General features: G+C 56.5%; 1 protein-coding gene across 2 annotated transcripts in view; it reads right to left on the bottom strand.

Annotated features, from left to right (window-relative positions):
• The window catches only part of NECTIN1 (nectin cell adhesion molecule 1), an 86,407-nt gene extending 61,913 nt beyond the window's left edge, over positions 1–24,494 (bottom strand). Inside the window, exon 1 of one of the 2 annotated variants that reach the window (XM_045556271.1) lies at positions 23,759–24,494. In XM_045556271.1, the coding sequence (XP_045412227.1) occupies positions 23,759–23,837 (79 nt within the window). In that variant the 5' untranslated portion in view covers positions 23,838–24,494. The remainder of the gene's footprint in view (positions 1–23,758) is intronic. The other variant, XM_045556272.1, reaches the window with a different exon arrangement.
• Positions 24,495–24,701: the final 207 nt, after the last annotated feature.

Below are 24,701 nucleotides of genomic sequence, written 5' to 3'. Positions count from 1 at the left end.
GCACCTGCACACAGGAGGTGATAATCACTTTGTGTGTGCGTGATCAATAATTAAGAGTTGACTGACACACATGACCCAGAGGGCAAGCTGCCTCAAAGCTCCCCCGGCCCCAGTGGAAAGGGTCTGGGACCTGGGCGGGTTTGAGAAATGCTCCCGGCAGAGGATCTGAGCACACGCTTCTCCCACCTGGACCCACTCTGTAGCCCACTAGTCAGGAAGGGCCTCATGCTGGCACCAAAGGGACAGATAAATGTCTTACAGCAAGGTGCAGTCCGACATCTCCGGAGCTCACAGATTGACTGACCCTCGAAACTCGAGGCACCGCACTGTTTTGTACCCTTCCTGGTCTGAGTGCCAGGGACTTGACCAGGTAGTAGGAATACAGTCACTTGTCCCACACAGATCGGCAAGGGGCTGTGGCAGGACCCTCTTTCCACGGAATCACACCTGGCCCACGTTAGTAAACCGTTTTCCTGTCTGACTCCCGCCTGAACTGCCACCCCCACGCTCTGAGGTCCCAGAAGGATCAATCACGTAAGATGCAAGTAGCTTATTGCCAGGTTAATGAAATGTGCGGCTCAGCCTGTCAGGCTGTCAACTCCTCCCTATCCACGGCGCCCAGCTTGGGACCGGCATGTGCGTGCCCAGGAGCTGTGTTCCAAAGGAGCGAGTGGCCTTTGTCATGCTTGTCCTTTCACACTGGCTCGGCACACACACTTAGTGTGCCATCCTGCTGCCTGTTCTCCAAGACAATCACTCCTCCTTGCAAATCTTCCGGCTCGGGGACCCTGCCTTAGCACCCAGGGACTTGATTCTCAGGGCAAGGAGCCACCTCTGGTGGCTCAACCAAGGTCACACAGCTGGCCCACCCCCATCACTTTCCTGCACGAGCACCTGAGGGCAGGGGCAGTCTCCTTCCTCCCTCTGGGTCTTACCCATGACCACCCCAGTGTTTCTCGCAACAGAGAAAGCCCAGAGCTGGAGAGAATGGCTTCTGAGGACAGAGGGCTGAACAGGGTCAGAGACCTTGGATTTGAGTCTCAGCCTAAGGGTAGGAAGAGGTCCCTTGGGCCCTCCCAGCTTCCACGTCCCCATCTATAACTTAGTTTCCTAAATGTCGGGAATGCTCCGAGTGGGCCTCCCTCTCCTCCCTGGGGTAAGGGGTAGGCCTTGGAGGTGGTAAGATGGCCCCGCTGCACCCTAAGAGGCTCTCTCCAGTGGGTGGACAGGTGCAGAAGGGCTGAAAGCTCATCTGTGCCTGTACACATGCCAGGGAGGAGAGACCCAGGTGCGCTGGGACATGGGACAGCAAGGGGTCAGCGAGAGCCAGGCTACAGTCCAGACTGCCCTTGGTCGTGGGCAGAGAGCAGCTCCTGGAGGGACCTCACCCATTCGGCTGCTTGGACTCCTGCAGCCCGGCCAGGGTGTCGGGCCCATGGCTGGGGAGGGCTTGGACACTAATCCACTCACAGCCCAGTGGGAGATTCTCTGGAGAACGTGGGCAGCTTCCACATTTGGGACAGCTTCCCGGAGCAGGCCTCGCACAGCAGGAATTTCAAAGAGACTGTGTTTGTGTATGTGTGTGCACACATGTGCATGCAGGAAGGGTGCACGGGCAGGAGGCAGCAGCTGCCCACTGCGGTATGTGTTCATTAAAATATTTATTACCGATGTCACTGAGCACCTTTTGGGTCCTGGGCATCAGCATTGAACAAAAGAGAAAAAATTCTGTCCTCGTGGCGCTCACGTTCTAGCAATGGCAAACAATAAATAAGAAAAGTGTGTGCAGGATTATTTAATTTTAGGTCAAGGGTGGCCAGAGGAGGCCTCACGGAGAAAGGGGGCATTTGAACAAAGAACCAAAGGAGGTGTACCAACCACGTGGCTGGCGCGGAGGAGGACGCTCCAGAGAGGGCGAGCAGAAGGTGCAGCGGCCCTGAGGTGGGCATGTGTCGGCTGGTGTAGCTGGCGGGGAGAGATGCGGGGGGCCAGATGATATAGGGCCCAGGCTTTCCCTCTGAGCCAGATGGGAGCTGTTGGAGGGTGTGAGCAGAGGGACATGACCCGGGCTGTGTTTTAACAAGATCACTGACACTGCTGAGAACAAACGGTGGGGAGTGGTGGCAGGCAGACTGGGTAGGAGGTGACCACAATCATCTGGGGCATTTCGGAGGCCTCTGCAGGGTTGGGGAGGGAGAGCCAAGGCTGCAGGCAGGGCGGGGCAGGGGCTGCATCTAGGTCTGCCCAGGTCACCTCTCCCACCTCACCCACCCATCCAGGTAGGACGGCTGGCAGCCACCCCTGGCCCCGCACACAGGCTGTCTTCTCAACCTGGCCTGAAAGGGAGGCGGCGAGGGCAGGGGTGAGGAGGAAGCCCTGCACAAAACAATGGCCTTGAGCCAAGACAAGAGAGATGCTTGTTCCCCTTTATTTATGAGTGTTATTGGGAGAAATAAAGCCCTCAGCAGCAGCCTCCGCTGGGCGGGGAGCCAGGCCCTGCTCCTCTCTCTTTCCTTCCACTTTCCCCTTCCGTCCCCACCTCTTCCCTGGGCACAGGCTTCCCTCTGACACACAGAGATCAAATAACTTTTCACTCCAAGGGAAAGATACTATCTCCCCTCACTATTCAGCGCCAACACCAGCGAACCAACAGCTCCACATTAAAGGCAATTAGACGGCTTTGTTTCTGTAGGGGCAGAAGGTCTGTTTGGCACCCTCCTTGGGAACTGGATCCCACTGTGGGCAGGGCCAGCGGCTCCTGTGACTCTCAGGGGAGAGGGCTGTGGCCTTGCCCTTGGGCCCACCCCCATGTGCCCCAGCAGCCTAACTTCCCTTTGCTCTGAGAACGGCTGGTGTCCAGGAGAGGGAGGGACCCTCCCTCCCCTATCCAGGCAGCCCTATACCTTATCTCTGTTCACCTGTACCCTAGGAGTAAGGGTGGAAGCTACACAGCCTGGTATTCCCCCCACCAGGGCTTGTGATGCCCTAGAAATGTCACAAAACACAAGGGCATGAGAGAGGGCAGGGGCCCTGGTGATTCCGTCCAACCAGAGAGGCCCTGGGCCTCCACTTCCTTCACTCAGTCGCCTTGCACTGACAGCACACCTGAAAGCAAGCGCTGGCGCAGCCCTTGCAAAGCACTCGTACACGCTACGTTTAATCCTCATGAAAACCCTCTAAGTTGGTATCATGATCCCCCTTTTATCTGCAGTCAATCAGTATTCATAGGAGAAGAAACTGAGGGTCGGAGAGCTGGCGTAGGTTGTCCAAGGGCACAAAGCTAGCATGTGGCAGGGAATCTAAGTCCACCTCATCCCTCAGTTCTTCCCCCTAGGGCCAGGTGAGGAAGGAGAGGGGTTAGAATCCATTGCTTGCCCTCCAGTGGTTTTCAGCTGGCAAGAGCCGTCAGACCACTGCCACCCCTGCTGCACGGGGTGGACAGGGAAAGGCCATCCATCCTTAAGTGACCCTTGCAGGACGGGAGGTTTTTGACAGACACAGGTTGCCCTCACCTTGACACAAAGCCCCTGGTGACTGGGCTCCTGTGTGCTCCACCAGCCCAGCCTCTCTGCTGCCCTCTCCCTGCCCCAGGCTGGGCTCTGCTCCAGGACCTTCCAGGCACTGGCTCTTGCTGGCCTCTGGGCCTTTGCACAAGCTGTGCTGTCTGCTGGAAGCACCCTCCCCTGTACCCACCACTCCCCCTTTCTGGCTAAAGGTCACCCTGACCTTCTTTTTTATGGCCGCTCCCATTCTGCTGCCACCCCTGCCAAACCTTCCAGGCCACCGCTCACGCCAGTGCCCACTCAGGTGCCCCTTAAGGCCAAGGGCACAGCCCCTCCCCGCCTTCTCTCCCCTCTGACCATCCACACAGGCAGTTCCCAGACCCAGTCACACCCCACCTTGTCCCTGCTATGCCAAGTTGCTAAACCCTCTCTTCCAGATTCTTCTATAGGGTTGCCTCTCTCAGACTAAATCCACTGGTTCTTCTATCTTCCTTGTTTTTATTTTTTGAATTTTTTTATTGATATGTCATAGTTGTACATATTTTGGGGTACATGTGGTATTTTGGTACATGTATATGGTGTAATGATCAAATCAGGGCTGGGACATCCATCACCTCACTTACCTCCCCTTGCTTTGATTCATGAAGCATCCCCATGCATGGACCATGTGCCAGGCTCTGTGCTAGCTGCCTCCGGGTAGAAGGGATGCTGGTGGTGGCAAGAGGCAGGAAGGCAGAGGAATAAGAAAGACTAAGACATTTTCTTTTTCTTTAGAACCTCAGTCTAGCAGGGGCCCAGACATGAAAACAAAAAACAAGTGAGTGATAAGTGCTGCTTTTTTTTTTAAAAAATATGAACCCAAAGCAAGGGGAGCTCAGAAGAAGGAGTAATTCTGAGGGTGTTGGGGTGTCACACAAGAGGATAAGCAGAGTCCCTCAGAGACACACACACACACACACACACACACACACACACACGCACACACACACACACATGAGGGAACAGGAAGAGGAAAGAGTGTCTTTAAAAGCACGGATGTGGCTAAAGCATTGGCTATTTGGGGCAGAGGCGTGGGGAATAGCGGTGAATGGAGAGGGAGGTAAGAGCCAATTTTAAAAGGGCTTTGTATTAGACAAGGGTCTGAACTTCACCTTGTAGGCAACTGGGAGCCACTGATGCCTTTTAAGCAAAGTGGTGACATGGTCACATCTGTGCTTTAGAAAGAGGCTCGTGGAATGCTAAGTGGAGAGAGCCAGTCACAAAAGGCCACATACTGTATGATTCCATTTACGAAATGTCCAGAATAGGCAGATCCACAGTCACAGAAAGTAGACAAGTGGCTGCCAGGGGCTGGGGGAGGGAAAATGGGCAGAGACTGCTAATGAGTGATGAAAATGCTCTGGATTAGGCAGCGGTGATGGCTGTACAACTCTGCGAATGTACTAAAGCCACTGAATTGTACAATTTAGGAGGGTGAATTTTATGGTATGTGAATTATATCTCAATAAAAACCGAAGAAAGAGGCACACGAGGAAGGATGGATGGTGGGGAGCCAGACTGGAGACAGGCATCCCCCAGGAGAGCTCTGCAAGCCTGCAGCACTCCCAGATGTGGGGTCCCCAGCTCCTGTGCTGCCATGAGCAACGACCTTCTGAAGCCTGAGCATCACCTCCCTCCCTCCCCAACCCAGGACTGATTCTGCTAGGGGACAGGGGCACTGGCGAGATCCTGGGATGCCCCACCCCAGGTGGCCCCCACCCCAGGTGGCCCCTACCCCCACAGCCAACATAGCTCACATATCCTGCACGTGACAGGCAGGTCACCTGACAAGCCACACCACCTATTTTTGAAGACAGGCAGGTCCCCTGGTAATAGAGCAGGCACGCAGACGCTTTGCCATAGATAGGGAAACTAGGGCAGAAAGTAACACCATGAAAACAGAACTGTGTGTCCAGAAATAAGAGAGACACCCTCACGCACATCCCAGCGGGAGTCCGGGGATCACCCACGCCACTGCCGAGTGGGCCAGAGCTCTTCTGTGCGACCCTGCACTCTGCTGCTTCCCGCGGGGACAGACTCCAAGGGGGCCGCCACCGCCCTCTGAAGACTGACTCCTTTCTGTGGGGTCCTGAGCATCCGTGACCAGGCTCAGGGGGACACCTATGTCCCAGGGGAGGGCATGAGAAGGTGAGGGAGGAGGGCAGGGCCAGCCCCCAGTCCGAGGGCGAGGGCGGGAAGTACTGGTGAGTGGAAGCAGGGAAGGAGCCCAGAGGGAGCGGGGAAGAGCAGGTCTGGGGCCGGGTGGGAGAGGATACCGGGGGGCTCCCCTACTAGGTCTGGGGGTGAGGGCAGGGCAGAGAGGAGAGGGCTAGGTACACGGGCTTGAGGGGGAGGGCCTAGCTGCTTTCCCAGCATCCCCTAGGCCACTTCTCTCACCGCAAACCTCAGTCTCAAGCCACTTGGTTGTCATGGAAACAGGCCGGATAGAACAGATGGTCTCCACTAGCCAAATTCCAATTAAACAGGGCAGAGATGGATAGGGAAGGGGGTGTGATGTGACTAGGCCGCAGAGGGCTCAGTCCCCAGGAAGGACAGAAAACCTGGGGTCATTATTCTGGCAGGGGGACCTCAGGTGGGTAGAGAAAGCTGCTGGGGGGAGGTTACCACCCACTGACCCCCCTCGACCCTTCAGTTCTCAAAGGTGGGGAGGTGGGGACGTGGAGGCTGAGGGGATGTTAGCTGCGAAGGGCCGTGGCGGGGGGGGGGTACACAGCTGTAAATTTCCAAGAGCACTGAAACAGAGCACATGCATGCACACGTACACCCAGGCACATGGGTGCAACTAAACATTGTGGTATGTACGTGCGTTTACATGCACAGAACACACAGGAGCAGTGCAGGAAGGTTAAGCAAAGTCATTATGCAGAGACACACTTTTAACCGAGTACAAAGAAAATCTTTAGAAAACAAAAGAAGCAATTTATTCTCATATATTTAATAAACACGTACTAAGAATCTACCAAGTGTCTGCAAGCAGGGATATAAACACACACACATGCACGTGTGCACACACACACGTGAAGCATATGGTCCCTAGCCTCAAGGACACGGGATAAATTAACTAATAACATGATCAGTGCTACGGCAGGACTGTTCACAAAGTGCCATGACAATATAGGCCAGAAATGACGAATTTGAGTAGGGGAATTGGAAGGAAGAGTGTGTTCCAGAGGAGGTAAGATTTCACTGGGCTTTGACGCATGAGTAGGAGATTGCCAGCCAGTGAAGTAGGGCCCTGCAGGCAGAGGGGACAGCAAGAACAAAGGCATGGTGAGCAGAGAAGTCAGGGCTTCTGAAGGGGATAAGCCCAGTATGAGTGGAGTTTGGAGTGCAGAGCAGTTAGCGGAGGAGAGGGAGAGGACCCTGAAACGAGCCCTGGGGTGGAAGGTGCCATTTCTGACTCAAACACGAACACCCCACACACAGAAACCTGCCATCACACGGCACTCGCCTGCGAAACCACACATCCACGCACAGCTTCACACACACACAACCACAGGGCCTCCTGGTACTCATAAATGTTGAACAAATAGAAAAAGGATGATTTTGTTTGCTGCAAACAAAATGAGGCGGGTTTGGGAGGCGTCAGGACAACGGCATGCATCAGAGGATTTCCTACTTTGGCTACAGAGGTTAAACAGGGTGCCAAGAAAACAAACCACAAAGAGGGGCACAGGAGAAGGAAACCTCACAGTTTATTCAGGTTGAGAAGCCAGCCAGCTCCCATCAGTTTGCTGTACATTTATGGGGCACCTACTGTGTACCAGACACTGAGCTAGGGCACGCAGAGAGTTTCTTAAGGCTGAGTCCTCTCCTTCAAAGAGTTCAGGGTCTAGGGTGAGGGGAGGAGGGAGAGTAAGGGCTGAACACAGTAGCAGGAGACAGAGGAGGGAGGGTTCATGGCAGGGGCTGTTTGGGAACCAGGTGTTTCACAGGGGCGTGTGCTGGGGGTCAGGAGCGAGGCTTGGGCAGCAGTGCACTGCAGGAGCTGGGAGCGTTAGTTTGGGCTGGAACCTAGACTAAGTCCATGTAAAGTTGTGGGAGGTACATTTGGAAAAGTATTCTGGTTGCAGTGAAGGCCTAGACCAGTGGTTCCCAACTGGAAGTGCCCTTGGCCTCCAGGGCACATTCAGCATCGAGTGTATCGAGGCCAGGAATAGGCCAGCCCCACAACAAAGAATCATCTGGCCCCCAAATCAGTAGGGCTGAGGTTGAAACGTCCTGGTTCAGCTCATGGAATCTGTACTTAAGTCGGCGGCACTGGGGAGCCCATGATGGCTTTGGAGCAGAAGAGTGACATGCTCAAACTTCTCTTTGCTCTGCCAGTGTGTGCAGCCTACCCGGTAATGGGGAAGACACAGACAGGAAAGCTAACAGTACCAGGGCTCAGAGGGTAGCGGTGAGACTTGGGAGGGACCCTGCAGAAATGGAATGATAAAAAGAGGCAGAGGATGGAGCAGGAGGAGCCACAGCTCCAGTGAATAGCAGAACTGCGGTTTCATCACAGAAATGGGAAGAGCCTGGGGAGGGCTGTGTCTTGGAAAGAGGAGGGCGAGGGTGGCTTTGGATGCGTTGAGCTTGGATTGCGCACAGGTCGTGCTGAAATCAGATAGAACAGATTGGGGGATTGTGGTCTTAAGCCTCAAATCCTCCCATGGCTTTCCCAGTCTCTACGCCCCTGTCCCCATCCACAGGCTCTGAAGGCGCAGGTCTTCTCCCAGGTGTGCTCCCGTCTGGTCCTCCCTCCCTCAGCTGTCCTGGTCACTCTCCAACCCACTCCTCCTTAGCTTCCAGGTCTCAGAATCCTGGTCACTGTCCCAGGTCAGGCCCCTGAGTCTCCATCACAGCCTTGGGCATATTTTAATCATCCAAGTAATTCCCTGAATTGCCCGGAGGCTTTGTGCAAAGCATCACCCCAGGGGCAGGACCACACCTGTTCTGAGGCCAGTCCAGCACTACAGCACTCTTGGCCCCAGCACACCAAAGGATTAGAGCAGACGGGAGAGGGCCCCCAGTTCCCCTGCTTCAACCCTTGCTCCCCCTTCCCTTTTTTCCTTTCTCCCTCCCCCCCACCAACTCCAACACCACAAGGCTTACAAAAACTGCTCTAGAAAGAACTGTTGTGCCAGCCATAGGGATGGGACTGCACCACGGATCCCCAGCAAGAGGCACGGGAAACCGGGACAACCTCTAACCAGAAGTGTCCCGGAGTTAGGGATGAAAAATGCCAAACCTCAGGGACATGTGCCCTCCTCTTCTCCTCACCTAAACTGCCAATCCTGGTGTGCAGGTACCCCTGATATGCACCTGCCTTTAACCTCGATTCTGGTTGCTTTAAGTATTTTTTCCTGACACACAGTACCTGGTGCATAGTAGATGCCCAGAGAACATCTGTGGACTGACTGACCGCATGTGCAGCATTAGGGAGGCGTTACCCACGGGGTCGCCCCATGACACCACCTGGCCAGTAGGAAGGACCCAGCCAAGTGAGCCAGTGCGGACAGGTGGCGCTGCCAAGGAGGGCACCTGGGGACACCCTCTGGGGTGGCCTCTCCGGGGTGGCCATGGGGCCTGCCCTTCTAGCAGGGAATATCTAGGAACATCCAGACAGCCTGTGGGGGAGGGCTGCAAAAGCAGGTCACTAATCTCTCTTGGAGATTAAACACCACCAGGCTGGCTCTGGAGACCAGAAACCAGCTGGGGGAAGGGGAGAGGCCCAGGAGGGGAATGGGAGGGACAGGGCGAATCTTCCTGGGAAGTGACTGCCCCGGGCAGGGGTGGGGGTGGGGGCTTCTTTTCTGAAGCCTGGGCAGAGCCTAGAAAGATCTCCAGGGTGGAGGTGGGGGGGGGGAGGTGAAGCTGCAATTGGGGGAAAAAAACATCAATATCCATTAACCAGAGTTGCTAATTATTAACCACTAGACTCCTGGACTTGAGGGCCCAATTTCTGTCCCCCCAGCATCGGTCACACTGCTGAAGCCCCACCAGCGCCCTGCCTCCCCTCCTCCCCCAGACTATCTCTGCTGGCCTTGTCCTTATCTCCTGGTGGCCCAGGCTGCTGCTGTGGAATCCCACCCCCTGCTCCCCGCCCTGGGGGGAGGGTGGTCAGGAAAGAAGAGGCAGACAGTGATTGAAACTGTTATTTGGGGCAGGTCCTCAGCTTGGTCTGGGTGACCTGGGAAATAGCCATGTCCTTGGGACCCACCCCCTCTTCACTGCCAACCCCTTGACCCCCGCCTTCTGCAGGGCAGCTTGGCCCTCCTCTCTCCCTGCTCGGCCCAGGGTTTGGCAAGAGGGGTGGAGGTGCCAGGAGGAGAGAAGCAAGAGGCACTGACAGGCACTGTCCAGTGCCACAGTCCTGGGCTCAGCAGTCCCTGCGAGACGGGGAGGATGGCAAGGAGCAGCTAGACTTGGGGACAAAGCTCCAGACAGAGCCTCCTGGGCTTTGTGGACACGGGAAGCTGGAGCCGGGTTGGGGGAGCAGATCCTGAGTGAGCCCTTCTCTCGGTGTTCAGGAAGGAGGCTAGGAGTGCCCTTAGGATAAAGGGCAGCTCAGACTGTCCAGGGGTGAAAGCCCCCTCCAGCCATGGGCCTGGGGATCCGGCTGTGGTCAGGGCTGGCCGTGGCTCGGTCAGTCTTACCAAAGAAGCTCAGGATCCCTGCCAGGGGCCTCCTAGGGGTGTTTGATGGTATCATGTGCTAGATGGTATTATGAACCTGTGGGGTGGCCCTGGACTCCTGAACGCAGAATCCGCCTCAGTAGCCTAACGCCAAAAAGTGCACCGCCCCGCCCTGCCACATGCCGCGGCTTGCCCTCCCAGAGCCATGACATGCCATGGAGCTGCTGCACTCTGTCATGCAGCACCAATGGGCGATGCGAGAGGCTGCCAGATCACCCCATCTGTGGGGTCCCTGCAATGCGCCTCCTTCCGTGAGTTACCACACCCATCCAAGGTGGCCCTGAATCCATTCCCCCACAATGGCACCAGCAGGCCGGAGCGCAGCCCAAGCCGCCTCCAGGGTGAACTGACGTAGGCGGAGGGTCCTGCCCCCGAGCCCTGCTGTCCCCAGATGGATGCCCTGACCTTGTGTAATATGTTCCCTCTCCCCGTCCCCTCTCTCCTCATCACCAACATAATTCCTTAATTCCCACTCAAGATAAGCAGGTCTTTCACAGAAATTCATCATTAATCCAAAGGAAAACAGGGCTGGGAAGGAGTGAGGACTGGGAAAGGGTGCGATGGGGGGGGTGCATGAAGACAGCCAACCCATCTGCCTCCTCCCAGACCTTAGACAGCGGTGCCTGGGGAAGCCTAGGCCCAAATCCCCCGCCAGGAGCACCGCACCTGTTACTGGGGTTCCAAGGAGGGCCCCTGAGATGGGGAGGGTATGAGACTCAGGGAGAGGATGCTGGGGCCGGGCTGTCTGTGAACGCCTGGAGGGTCATGGTGAGACCGGATGTGCTCCATGCGCTTCCACGGGGCAGACACAGGACTACAGAAGGCAGCTTCTGGGGTGCAGGTCTCAGCTCAGTGCAGGGAGGAATGGGGGCAGTCAGGGCCACCCGGGCTTCCACGGAGGTTGGTGAGTTTCCTGTCACTGGAGGTGCTCATGCTGCAGCTGGATGACAACGCATTGGTAGGGGTGTGGTCAGGGGGTTTATGAAACGAATGGGGTGTTCCATTATTTCATTTCCCTTCCAAGCCGAGGCTCTAGGATTCCCTGACTTATAATATCCCCTACGGGGCAGGGAGGTACCTTCAGCTGTGGGCCCAGCTGGGAGGCTCTTTCCAGACCTGGGTCTAGCAGGGGAACAAGCGGGCTCAGGTGTTTAACACACCTTTGGAGAGTGAAGAGAATGCAGTGCCCGGCTTCGTGTCACCTACCCCTTCACGTCCAACCAGGGATGGCTTAGGGAGAGCAAGAGGCTTATGCCAGCCTGACCCACAAGGCCCCAGCTCCCTCTCTTCTGGCCAGTGTTCCTGCCCACGCTGGAAAGAGCTGGCACCCTCAGGGGTCACCTGCTGTGTGAGACGTCAGAGGTCAGAGGGTGGATGCCATCCCATACTGGACTGGATGATGTGTTTGCTGCTGTGTCCCTGCTCCTACCTGCCTGCCTGCCTGGCACACAGGGGGCACTGAGGGCATACAGTGCCCAGGCACCTTCCCAGGTGACCATCTGGGGCTGGGGTCAGATGTCCAGGAGTCCAGGGCCCTGACGTACCCTCCTCACATTGACCACCCTGGAGAAGTCTCAGGAGCCCAGCAGAGGGGCTCGTGTGCTGGGCTGCCCCAGCCCCAGGGAACAGACCCTCTCTCTAGACTCAGGGTCTTCGGGGAGTCGTAGGCCATGGTGTGAAGACTTGCTCCGGGTCAGGCCCTGTACTAAGCACATCACGTGCGTTACTTACCTCCCCTAACCTTCCATTATCTCCTCCCCACTGCGCAGCTAAGGGAACTCGAGTGTGAGAAGACACAGACGTACACACTGACACAGGTAAGTCATAAAGGGGCGAGACCATTTGGCTCCAAAATAACCAGTGGACCCAGTCAGTTCAGCGGGGAAAAATAGTCAAACAAAGCAGCTGTTTGTGACCCTATAGACAAAACAATTACCCAAGACCGACCTTCACCTGCTCCCTCCCTGGCGGCTGGGGGCAGTGTAGACCCTGCCCTCCTTCTCCTCACCCCCATCGCCATATCCAGAGTCTGCCCCCACCGTGAGCTGGGTGAGAGCCCCCACCTCCGTGGGGGAGAAGACGGCAATCAGAGTCTGTCTAATCAGGAGCACGTACACACACAGCACGTGACCTCATGCACGCACACACACACACCATAAACCGCTCTCATACACACACAGAGGACATAAAAACACTTGTAAAGAAACACATAAACCAGCACAGATTATCATTATAGCGCAAACTGTGCACACAAGTGCCGGGGGGATAGGAGCGATGGAGTGATGAGAGGGCCATGGGGGAAAACTCCTGGGAAGGGTATTTCTGAGCTGAGCTGGGGGCGGGGGAGGCCAGAGAGACCCTGCAGCAGCAAGGAGAGGTGGGCGCCGAGGACGGTCGCTGCCTCCCCTCCTGCATCATCAAGGCCCCCCTGCAACACTGACCCCCAGGCCTACCAGTGGACTCCTGGGAGGTGCCGGGAGGGTCACGAAGGGAGCTGTGGCCGGGGCAGAGGCAGGCACAGGGAGCGGGGCCTGTCGCATCGGCTCCCCTGGAGCCCATCCATCAAGCCAGTGGAGATAATCAGAGTGCCTGGCCGGCCCAGGACACTGATTACTCTCTGGGCACCATAAACACAGAGAATAAATCTGGGAAAGGGCCGGGGAGGAGGGTGTCTCTGTAGCAGGGCTGGGCTGCCCTGCCTGGAAAGGGAGAGACAGCCCCTCCATCATTCTGAGAGATGCAGCAATCTAGGCCAATGAGATCAGGATGGTTGGGGGGCGGGGGAGGTGGGCAGTGATAATATAATAATCCAGTGCAGTGTGGCCGCTCCACTCCAGTCTTATTTACACTTGGGGAGATGCCTGTCCCTGCCTCCCAGGAGCTGCTGCGGAAAGCCTCCACCATTGATTCAAAATCCCACAAGGCAGCCTGGCCCCAGGGGACAGAGAAGAGGGGTATAAAAGTGGCTGGGCTCAAGAGTCCGGGCAGGCACCTGCAGGGCCTGGGGCAGTGGGCTCTGGGCAACGCTGGCCCCTTTGTGCCCCCTGGGCAGGCCTTGGCTTTGGATGGGAGTCAGGCGGGTCCTAAGCCTGCCTTCCTCCTGGTGCTTTCAAGCACTTCCTGGGTGCAGGGCAGATCCAGCCCCAGGAGCCGATTGCATAGCTCTGGCTTGTGTCTGGGCCACAGAGGCCGCGCGGTAATTCAAGCTAACGGAGCATGGATAATCTAGAACAGCAGAGGGTCTAGGAGGAATTTCTCTTTGGCGTCGAAAGAGATCAGATGACTCTTTTGCAGCTGAGTTACCTTCCTAATTAAGCAAGGGAGTATGTGAGGCCTGAGCCCACATGGTGACCTGCAGGGTCAGAGTGTGCTGGGAGGAGCATTGGCCCCATGTGACCCTTGCGAGGACAGTCTGTACATGGACGGTCTGAAGTCAACTCACAGTCCTTCGCCACAACACCGGGGAAGGGTTTTGATTTTTCTGCTCCCATGATCTTCTTTCCCAGGAAAGTTCTCTACCCCCACTGCAAGGCTGAGGATGCTTGGGTCCTGGGTCAGCCGCCTGTCCCCAGCTCCCTGTCCTGAACCTGCCTGGGGCAGAGGAAGCACCAGCCCTTTCATCCCAGGAGATCAAAGCAGCCGGCACAGGTGAACACCCTAAATCCTCGCCCCAACCCCACTTCCCAGTAAGGGCCCCTCCCTAGCCATCTTTTGGGATCTCTGGGTGAGGGCATGAAAGACTGAAACCTTCCAGAAGCTTAGGACAGGCTCTGGCAGAGGATTAGCTTACTGAGCCCTGGATCCACCCAGAATCTGGGGCTAGCCTGGGAACACCCACTAGCCTGGGAACGCCCACTGGGGGAGTCCTAGGCAGATTCTCTTTTGGAGAAACTACACCTACCTCTAGTCTCACCGTGAAACATAGTAGGAGGCCCCCAAAATGGCACCAGTGATGCCCAAAGATGCAGGAGATGAAAGAGTGATAACATCAAGACATTCCACTCCAGCACAGCCACGTGAATACTCCCAAAACACAACAGTGACCATGGCAGGAACATAACAACTGCACTTCTAATACTGCTAGGGCATCCGAAGGATGTAACAGTAATACAGGTTTGAGTATCCCTTATCCAAAATGCTTGGGACCAGAAGTGTTTCAGGTTTTAGATTTTCTTCAGATTTTGGAATATTTGCATATACATAATGAAATATCTTGGGGATGGGCCCCAAGTCTAAACATGAAATTCATTTATGTTTCATATATACCTTATACACATAGCCTGGAGGTAAATTTGATACAATATCTTTAACAATTTTGTGCATGAAACAATGTCTTGACTGAGTTCAAAGGCGACCCATCACATGAGGATAGGTGTGAAATTTTAATACTTGTGGCGTCATGCTGGCACTCAAAACGTTTTAGATTTTAGAGCATTTTGGACTTTAGATTTTCAGATTAGGGATGCTCCGCCTGTACCACCAATTCTCTCTGAAGACCCAGCACTAATAAGTCCCCCAATGTTCCAGGGATATGCAGCTATAGGACCAGGTCATCCCGCACCATCAAAGGGACAGGACTGTCAGGAATACGGTGCTATCCCTGGGGCGATTCTGGAAGCAAGGCCTTGTGAGTACTCCAGGCTGAGGAACTATCTTCCTGCATCACCATCCCACCACTCCCCAGGAAGAGAAGCAGCTTAGCCAGCTGGTACGATCACCGACACTGGGTCTGACTTCCTGGATCTAAATCCAGGCTCTGCCACTTACTATGGGCGAGTGACCATGGGCAAGTTACCTAACTTTCTCTGGGTCTTGTTTTTCCATACGTAAAAATACAGAGAATATTAGTTGTTATGAAGATTAAATAAGTTATTACATGTAAGATGTTTACAACAGTGCCTGGCACCCAAGAACTCTCAATAAAAGTTTGCTATTATCATCACCAACAGTCCAAACAAGCAATCATCCATCCTCCCAGCATGTATTGCTGACCCCCTATGTGGATGGCACTGTGCCAGGCCCTGGGGGATCCAAGCCCTGGCAGCAGTGGAGCTCTTGGGCTTGCAGAGAAGATAAATTCCAGGCCCATATAACTAAATTGCAAGATGGAGAGGAATTAGTGTCACAGGGTGGCATCAGTGAGGTGCTGGGGGGCTTTGAGATGAGCGAAATTATCCTCAGTAGGGAGGGTTCTCGAAGGCTTCGTGACAGATGTGGTTCTTGTCCTCAGTATTTAGATGTAGTATTGGAAATAAGGGAGAATGTGGGGGAATTGCACATGTGCAAAGGCCCTGAGGTGAGCACTGGGCATGAAAGAGGTGTGCCGGGGAGGACAGTGGGAGATGCTCCTGGGCCTGCAGTGTTCTTCTCAGGTGTGCTGTAGGTATATGCATCCCAGCAGCAGCGTGGGCAGACTGGAGCCAGGAGTTAGGGAGGGAAGTAAGCCAGGGGCTGTAGCTTACAAGGAGGATGCTGCCACCAGGATCCCCTGCTGTGGGACCCACATGATGTGGTGTCAGGGCTGGCTTGGCTCAGAGGCACTTTCTCCCCCACCCGTCCTAGCAGCTGACAGCATTTGCCCCCAGGACACCAGGATTGAGGGAGGGGATGCCTGGGGCACAAAGAGCAGAGCTCATGGCAGCCGCCTCCCAGCCCCACTCGGGGTGTGCCCCCAGGCCAGCTGCACGCAGGCCCTCACAGGCACACTCCATGGGCTCGTTCAGGCCTCCAGTCCCTTCTTCTCCAGAGCAGGGCTGACTCACATCTGCCCAAACAGATTGGCGCTTCCATCTCTGCTGACGCATTTGGTGGGCACATCAGTTCACCTGCCAAAGCATGGGCTGACCCGCGTGACCCCCCCAACAGGTACAAGCATACCGCGTGAGCCTGTGTGTGCTAAGAACCAGTTATCGGGGCCTGGCACTCACTTTCCTCCACAAGCCTGGGGCACCGAGAAGGGGCCTTTGTGCTCATCTTGTTTCTCATGGCGACATCCTTTGAGCTGAGGTGGTATTCCGGTGCCCAGAAGGTATGCAGGATTGCAGGGGAGGAAAGGCAAAGCAGAGAGGGGAGGGCTCACGTGGAGAGAAGGCTGGCTTCAACGGGCACTAGACTCTGCTAAGAAAGAAACAGTCCCGCCTTTGGTGGAAGAACCCCAAGATGGAAAGCAAGGCCCCACCACAGACTGTGCAAAAGGTACTCAACCCTGGGGAGGGGTGGGACCAGGAAGCCCCCACCACAGCTACCAGCTGCCTCTTGATAGTGGCTGGTTTTCAGCCTTGGGTGGAACTCCATCTACAGGTGAGGGGAAATGCTTCCACAATGGCGTCCCCAAGTCCCTATCCCTATTTTTTAGATGGAAAGAGAGGCCAAGATTCAGGCCAAGGCTGCTGTGAGGACTCCAGACTCTGTACCTGCTGCTAGGACATACCTCTCAGAGTACCTCCGGATGTAGGGGTGTGGGTGGCTGTGCTGTCCCCTGTCCCCAAGGGCCTCCCTGCACAGAATGATGATTTGCTGAGCTTCATAGCCAGCTCCTCCCAGAGAAGGCAGACTCCTCAAAACAGCCCTGGAGGGAGCTGGGTCCTTCTCCACTTCAGGCAGGGGGCAGAATTGAGAGTCCAAGTGGGTGGGAGGACCCCATGTTTCCAGCTTTGGGGAGCACGCATTCCAGGATTTTGGAGGGAGGGATTCCATTTAAGCCCATAGAGTGAACTCATACCCCCAGTGGGACATTCTTGTGCCTATGGCCACTGGCCTGTTTTGCTGCCAGGGCCACGCCTGCAGCTGTGTCCCAGTGGAGCCACCAGCCAGCGGAACTAATGTCTTCTAATGAGATCCGGGCCAGAGTGGCCAGGCGGGTTTTATTGTCTGTGGCTTGGTAATGAGACTCCTCATAAACTGGGAATGAAATTGGGGTCTGCGCAGACCAGAGCGGGTGGGGTTGGCCCAGGAGAGTCGACGTCCCCCTTTGCCTCTCTGCTGCTCTGTGTAGTCCACAAGGCTTTCTGAGCACCTGCTCTCTGCCCTGGGCCAGGCCCTGCCTCTGCCCTGGGGCTCCACACTCACAACCCAGGGGCCCTGCCCACGTCTCAGCCCAGATCCCCAGGGGGAGATGCTCCAGTGTCCAGAAGGACACCACTCCCCTGCCCCCCAGCTGTCAGGCATGCCATACTCTTGTGCCAGCTTGAGCTCTGTAGTCAGCTCCAGGTGGGTGGCCACCCTCCAACTAACATCCGCAACTTGTCCCTCACTTCCCCAGGCAGCCCCATGCTCTGGATTGTTGTTGGGGGAGAGTGTAGCCTGGAGGTGGCAGGCAAGGAGAATGACCATCTCGTGGACACACTCTCCTGTGGCCCGGCTCAACTCTTCTCCGTCCATCCCAGTTCATTTCATCTTCCTGATGTACCAGATTTGTAGTCAGGAGACTCATCTGGCATCTACCTTGGCCACGCAGGCAGGAGATGGACAGCAGGTCACTAAACCTAGTCTCACCTTCCTCCTCTCTAAAACAGAAGGAATACTAATGCCATTCACACGGGGTTATGGAGAGGCTCAGCTGAAACTACGAGCTGTGAAGAGTGCCACCAACAGTACCATCACCGTGTTGTGCAAGGATTCAGTCTGCAACAGGAGGAACAGAAAGGACTTTCTGCCAATGAGAAGGTGGTGACCCCAGGAGGGATCCCCTGCCTGTCTGGCTGGTACCATCTCATCGGGTGAGTGGAGTCCTGAAGGGAGGGTCCTGTGGCCCACCCTCCCCTCATTTGTGGAAGTTTGAAGGGAGGCCGGGGCTGAATCCCAGGCTCTCCCTGCCAGACCCAGGCTGCTGCCACCGCGAGCCTCCAGATGGGCAATGGCGTCCCGGCTGGGCCACCGCCAGGGAGCGAGGCGGGTGCTGGTAGAGCCCTCGGCGACACACTGCAGAACAAAGGCCGCATAGCACCTGCTGTCTGTGTAGTACTTGACCGCTGCAGCTGGGCCTGTGCAGGTGCCCGAGCCACCTGAGCCCCCGGGGCTGCCCCCAAATTGGGAGCAGGGACTCACTCCCTGAGCAGCACCTGGCTGGAGACGTGGGAAGTGAGGTCAGCAGCGGGCAGGCAGCTGAGTGGCTCTTTCCCCAGGGAACACAAAGTTGGCACTGCCCAATTAGCAGACCCAGAGGGGGCCAGGACCGTTCTGAGGAAAGGCACAGGGAGTAGCAGAAGTTACACTTCACTGCCTGTTCTCACATGCCTGGCAACATGGTAGGCACTTTTTATACATCATTCTCAGTCTCACCTTTCACAACCTCTTGGGAAATTTATATTAACAAAAAAACCATTTTACCGATGAGAAAATCAAGGCCTTACAAAGTTATTTAACCAAGATCACTCAGCTAGCAACTGGTAGAGCTGGGATTCCAACCCAGTCCAACTGGCCTCACTTTGCGATCTCACTGTGGTGGGCTGCCGAGATGGGGTAACCAGCAGGTTGTAGGGAGAGGAACTGAGTTATCTGCTGCACCACTGCTGCTCTGTCCTCCCCTTGCAATCTGTGAAAGGCACAGATCCCACCAGCCCCCAAGAATATGTACCTATTGCCTCTCCCCACCCCCGCCAAGGATAAACCTGGGATTATCCATTGCCCTGAAGATCCTACAACCTGCTGTCAGAAAGTGTTTTTTCTGTCCTTCTTGGGACTCTTGTGTTGCACTGAGTTCATCTCTGCTTGTGGAATGGGTCAGGGTTCAGATATTATGGTCAATGTGTTTTCTCATATCTCTTCTCTTTCACCATTCGTCAGCCCCCAAAAGCACAAGAGAATCCAGCGCTTAAAGGGTTAACTGGACTAAAGGGTGTTATCTCCAGCTCAGGGCATTCCCTGGGCAAGGTGATCCCTGCTCAGATCTTAAGTTACCTCCTGCCCCAGCCAGCACATCTGCCACTGGCTCTGCAGACCTGGTCTCTGTGGAGAGGCGCGGGCATCACAGGGAAAACACTTTCCAGTTGGGCTTGCGCACAGGGTGCTGGGCCCTGGGATTACCCTGTTCCCCACTCCTTGTCCCTCATTTCCACTTCCTTTTCCAACAAGGGGGCTCCTGCCTTCTGCTGCACGAATTCAGGATGCTTCTAGGCACACGTATGTATGTTGCTGACCTGGGCACACATATGGCTCTGCAGGGCTGCTCATGAGGGACCAAAGTCCATGTTCATGCCCCTGTTTAAATGCCTGGAATATGCTACTCCCTCCCCTCATGATTCTTTCCCCAACATACACCATGATTCTTTCCCCAAGTACCCATGTAGGAAGCAAAGATGCCAAATTAGGAGCTGGAAACCTATCTCCCTCGGCCCCTCCCAGCCATTCAGGGATCCTGAGAACCTGTGGGGCAGGCCTGGCCCCAGTTAACACCAGGTTCCAGCACCGCTCTGTTTGCCAGCGAGACAAGAGAAGGCTGACAAGAGAGAAAAGTCTCTCCAGGTGTTGTCAAGGACTTTGGCATCTCCCCGTGAGGATTCAGAGGCCCAATCTAAAGCCAAGTGCAGAACAGAAAAAGGAAGCAACGTCTAGGCTCCCCACCTCCCAAAGGACCCAGCAGCATGTCCTGGAAGGAGCTAGCCCTGGGCAAATCCTGGGTCTCCTCCCAAAGTCACTCTGACATAAGCACAGACATTATCAAGGCTCTGGATCACTCACAAAATCCTAATCAGAAAGCTATAGGAGGTTAGTTACATGTGAACATACATTCGTTATTATGTATTTATGGCCCAAGGCCCGTAGGGACCCACAGATGCAAATATACACACCTCCTAATCCTAGTCCCCACAGATCTGCACATGCACCATGGACTGCAGATTGCCAACACAGATACACAAAGCCCTGCACACGTGTGTGCATGCATTCACTCTACAGTAAAGGTGAGACCATATTCGAACTGTCAGATATGTTACAGCCTGAGTTCCACAACAGGCTAATGTCCATTCTGGCCTGGCATGCTGGCTAATGTTCAAAGTCAAAAAAATAAAAAAAAATCAGCAAAACAGGTGAATATGCAGATACCTGTCCATGTGCCCCTCCCCCAGGTGGGAGGCATCCAATTTACCAGGTTAACCAGGAAAGATACAATCAGAAAAATCGAAGATACATTCACACCTCCCTTGGGTGTTTTCTGTTTGTGCTGAACAATGAACATTAGTCAGCTGCTAAACAATGGCAGTATCATAGACACAGCAACGGGCTGACCCTCTGCCCCTCCAGCCTGGCCCACTTGCTCAGCTGTCAGCACTAGGGTTCTGGCCAGTGCAACCATCCTGGCAGCAAACAACTAGGTCCAGTGGCCACGCAGTGGCCAAGGAAGATTCATCGTGCAAAGCTGAGTGGCTGAGAAGGGAACTGATAACACCTCTGGTCTCGGCCAGCATCAGGCAACAAGGGGCTACCTGTCTCACTTGCTCAGAAGTTCAGGTTCAAGAGACACCTTCTAAGCCACTCAGCCAGGGCAGCGGGACCCAAGCTCTACAACGTCTCCTTTTCCTTTCCAGCCTTGACTATGAGGCCTAGAATCTGATTCTGAGACACTCCACAGCGCTGCTTTACAAACAGGAGGCGAGATTCCCCTTTACACATATTGCAAACCCCAGGCCAGCAGAACTGTGTTTGATGAGAAACAGGGAGCAAGGAAGGAAAATAACCCAACAGCCCTGACACTCAGAATTTCAAAGGAAAACACCATGACAGTGAGCTTTGCACAGACTGCAGAGAGGGGTGTGCTGTGACCTGACAGGTCTTCCAAGGGTGTGCATGACACCTGGGGTGTGTGTTCTCTTTCCAGACAAAAGGTGTGGGGAAGCCAATTAGGGAGGGTGTGGTATAGCTGGGACACTAGCTCAGCGCACCTGCTTCTCAGGTAGGTTCTCTGCCTCCTCCTTGGCTCCCCCCTCCCTCCTTGGGACACAGCCCACATGCCCCACTCACCTTCTCCTCTAAATTAATGGGAAGGGGCCACACACTGTCATCTCAGGAAACAGAAGCTTGTGGGGCCTCAGCACCCTGCCTGGTAAAGTCTGTGTTGTTGAAAACATACTTCTGTGTTTACACTTCAGTAGCCACATGGGGAGTGTTTTGAAGCTGGGGGCCAGGGGGGCCATCACACACACAACACACAGGGGCTCCTCCCTCATCCTCTCCTCCTCCGTACCCCACCCCCCGTGCCCCCGTGCTCCCTGTCACCACCAGACAACCCAGAAAAGAGCATCAGACTGGCGAGTCCCTAGAGAGAAGCAGTAGCGGGCAATTAGGAGGAAGCCGCGGGTGGTGCAGAGTGGGGCGTGGGCTGGCAACTTCTGGGCCTACTGGCCTCCATCCAAGTGTCAGACTGGGCACAACCCTATCTACTTGCCTCCCGTCACAATGGACCCCAGAGCAAGCAAGCACAGGAGGCCCCAGGAGCCCAGGGCCGAGGAGCTTGGCAGGTCCGGGAACTTTGGCTGTGGTGGATGCTACACATCCATCAATTTCAATCAATGGAAGGGCACTTATTAAGTGCCTGTCTCAGCTGTGGTTCCCTTCTCTGCATCCCACCCCCTCATCTGGATTTTTGGTAGAGGCAGTGTCCACCTCGAGCCAGGTGAGTGTCACCTCCCAGCCCCTGATTCTCCAGTGGGTGGAACACTCCAGCCCCCAAATGAAGGAATTAACCACTGTAGATCACAAAGCTGGGGACAGAGAATAACAAAAAGAGGGGAGAATGGGGTGAGTTCCTTCCCCCTCCCCCAAACCTTCCCACCCTTTGTCCATCCCAGGATTAGATTAACCCCTAGTGTGCCGGACCAACCAGAGCTCAGGGAAAGCTCTCCTTTCTCTGGGCTTCCGATGTGGACACATGGAATCGAAGGGTTCCCGGAAGCCCAAACCTTGGTGGTCAGGCAAGTCCTAGAGCCGGAGCTTCTGTGTCTGCGGCAGGCTTCCCAGGCAGTCCTGCGTGAGATGAAGACCTCTCCGTCTCACCAAGATCACCCTCTTGGAGAAGGGCTCAGTCCTGCCCCCGTGAAGTGGGCAGTGACACCTGTGAGCTCTGGAATTTTCCCTGCCCCCCACACTCAGCAAGGCAGCACCCCAGTACAGGCTTTCACAAACTGCTTCCCAGCCATCCACCACTCAGCGAGATCTTCCCAGCCCTAGCAGTGAGCTGGCTGGCGGGAGAAAGGGCACAGAAGTGAACGAGGCCAGGCTCCTGCCTTCCAAGAGTGACCGGAGCCGGCAACCGGGCTGGCCCCTTGCTAATAAACTGCATGGCCAGCCTGCAGCACCGTAGGCGCTGGGGGTCTAATATTCTTGCCCCTTGAGCAGCTGCTGGTCTTTCTACTCTGACGGCCTGTCCTGGCACCCCAAGGCGAGGACAGCGTGCTCTAGTCAAGCTTTCTCCCCCACCCCTACCAAAAAAAAAAAAAAAAACCCATCTTGCTAGGGCTGGAGGTCGTCTCAGGTTTCTTCCCAGAGAGCTAGAGGAACTCCCCTCCCCCCCGTGACCCGCGTTGGTGTCGCCAGCCCCGGCAGGAGCCCCGGCAGAGTCCCCAGGGACATAAAGGGTTAAATCCAGGCAAGGGGACTCGGTCGGATTTGCCTCCTAAACGCATTTTCCAGTTCATTCCCCAGTACAATATGCCTGGGCCGGTCCCAGCCTCCGCCACCACCCCACCCGTCAGAATGGGCCACCGCCGGCCACCTCCGGGTCGGGCGCGGGGTTAACCCCTCAGCTGCCGGCAGCTCGCACCTCGAGGAAGGACGCGCGGGGCACCCCCGGGAAAGTGGGTCACGCAGCCACCTGGCTGGCACGAAGCCCACGGCGCCTCCTCCAGGGAGAACCCCCAGAACTGGGAGCGGAGTTCCGAGGTGGAGCCCAGTCCCGCGCAAGGCCCGGAGATTGCGATCCCCGGTGGCTCCGGCCTCACCCTCCAGGAAAGAAACCGCAGGTGAGCCAGCAGCCGCCTCTGCCGCAGAAGCGGGCTCTCCGCGCCCGCTGTGGGGCGATGTGGGGCCCGAGCGCCCGAAACGGTCTGGCAAAGGGGCTCGCTAAAGAAACGAAGCCCCCCTGCCACCCTCCAAACCCACAGCCCACCGGCCCCAAGACTGACGCCCTCCTCCTGGGGCTGTTGTCTCATACCCCGACACAGTGATTACGGTGATTATTTTGCATTTATGTAACATGCAGTGTTTCCAAACTGCTTCCCGAGCTGAGAGCTGGTTATTAAATAAATAGAACGCTATTACATATTATTATTTTTGTGAAGAACTGCGCGGAGAAAGTGCTTTCTCGCTACATAGAGACGTGCATCCGACTGCTTCCCTGCAGGGCAGGCTGTGGGGCTTCGCAACCCCTCTTTCTCTGCCGTGCCACCTCCCACTCCCTTCACCCAAGCCGCGACCCAACTTTTCTGGATCCTTTCACTCCCTACTACCCAATCGAGCCCCCCATCCAGCTCGGAGCCCCGGGGAGGCACTGGATGGGGGGTGGAGGCGGTGGGACGCGCCTACCTGGGAGGAAGAATGCAGTCAAGCCGAGAGCGAGTCCCCACCAGCGTCCAGCGGCGCCCGCAAGCCCCATCCGAGCCATCGGGGGCCGGGGGTCCGGCGAGAGGGGCGGCGAGGAGAGCGCTCCTCGCGCTCCAGAAACCAGCCCGGAAGACGAGGGCGGCTCACTGGCGGCCGGCGGGCGCTCGGAGGATCCAGGTCAGCCGCAGCCGTCGGCCGGGGCGGGGTGGGCTGGGTGGGATCCGCGCGGCCGCAGTCCGGGGCCCGGGCCGCCGCCGGCTCAGAGGCTCGGCAGATGCCCGCCGCAAGTTGCTCGAGTCATGCCCCCTCGCCGCCTCCGCTGTCTTCGCCGCGCCGTGCCCGCCCTCTTCTTCCACGCAGAGCTGGGCTGGGGAGAGGGACCCACCCCCGGCGCGCCCGGCTGCCCGGCGCGGGCTCCCGGCCCCCGGCGCGCTCACACCCTCCCGCTCGCCTCCAACTTGCAGGCGTCCATGGCCGGCTGTCCTCCGAGGGTGGCGGGACGAGCCCGGCGGCGCGGAGGGCTCGGGGCCCAGGCGGCGGGCGCGCGGCTGGGCGGCAGCTGCCCGGGCGGCGCGGGCCGAGCGGCCGGGCGCGAGGAGAGCGAGCCGGGTGCGCCGCGCGTCCCCACCGCCGCCGCTCCGCCGGTGCCGGCGATCCGCAACAATGTGGAGCCGCCGGGGCGCCGAGTCGAGCCGCGCTCGCCGCTCTCCCTCTCTTTCTCTCACTCGAGCTCAGCCTCTCACCGCTCTCCCGTGATGTCAGCCCGAGGGGAGGGGTTAGCGTTAACCCCCTCCTCGCCCCGCCGCGCGCCCGCAGCGGCCCGGCCTCCGCCCGCCGCCCGCCGCCCGCGTGCACCTTCCGGCCCGCGGCCGAGGCGGGTCCCGAGCGCGGCAGCGGGGTCCCGCTCAGGCCCCTCGCCCCGGAG

This window comes from Lemur catta, chromosome 7, assembly GCF_020740605.2.
Source record: "Lemur catta isolate mLemCat1 chromosome 7, mLemCat1.pri, whole genome shotgun sequence".
NCBI lineage: Eukaryota > Metazoa > Chordata > Mammalia > Primates > Lemuridae > Lemur > Lemur catta.
The sequence above is the reverse complement of the archived record's forward strand: the minus strand, read 5'-3'. Positions and strand labels throughout refer to the sequence as shown.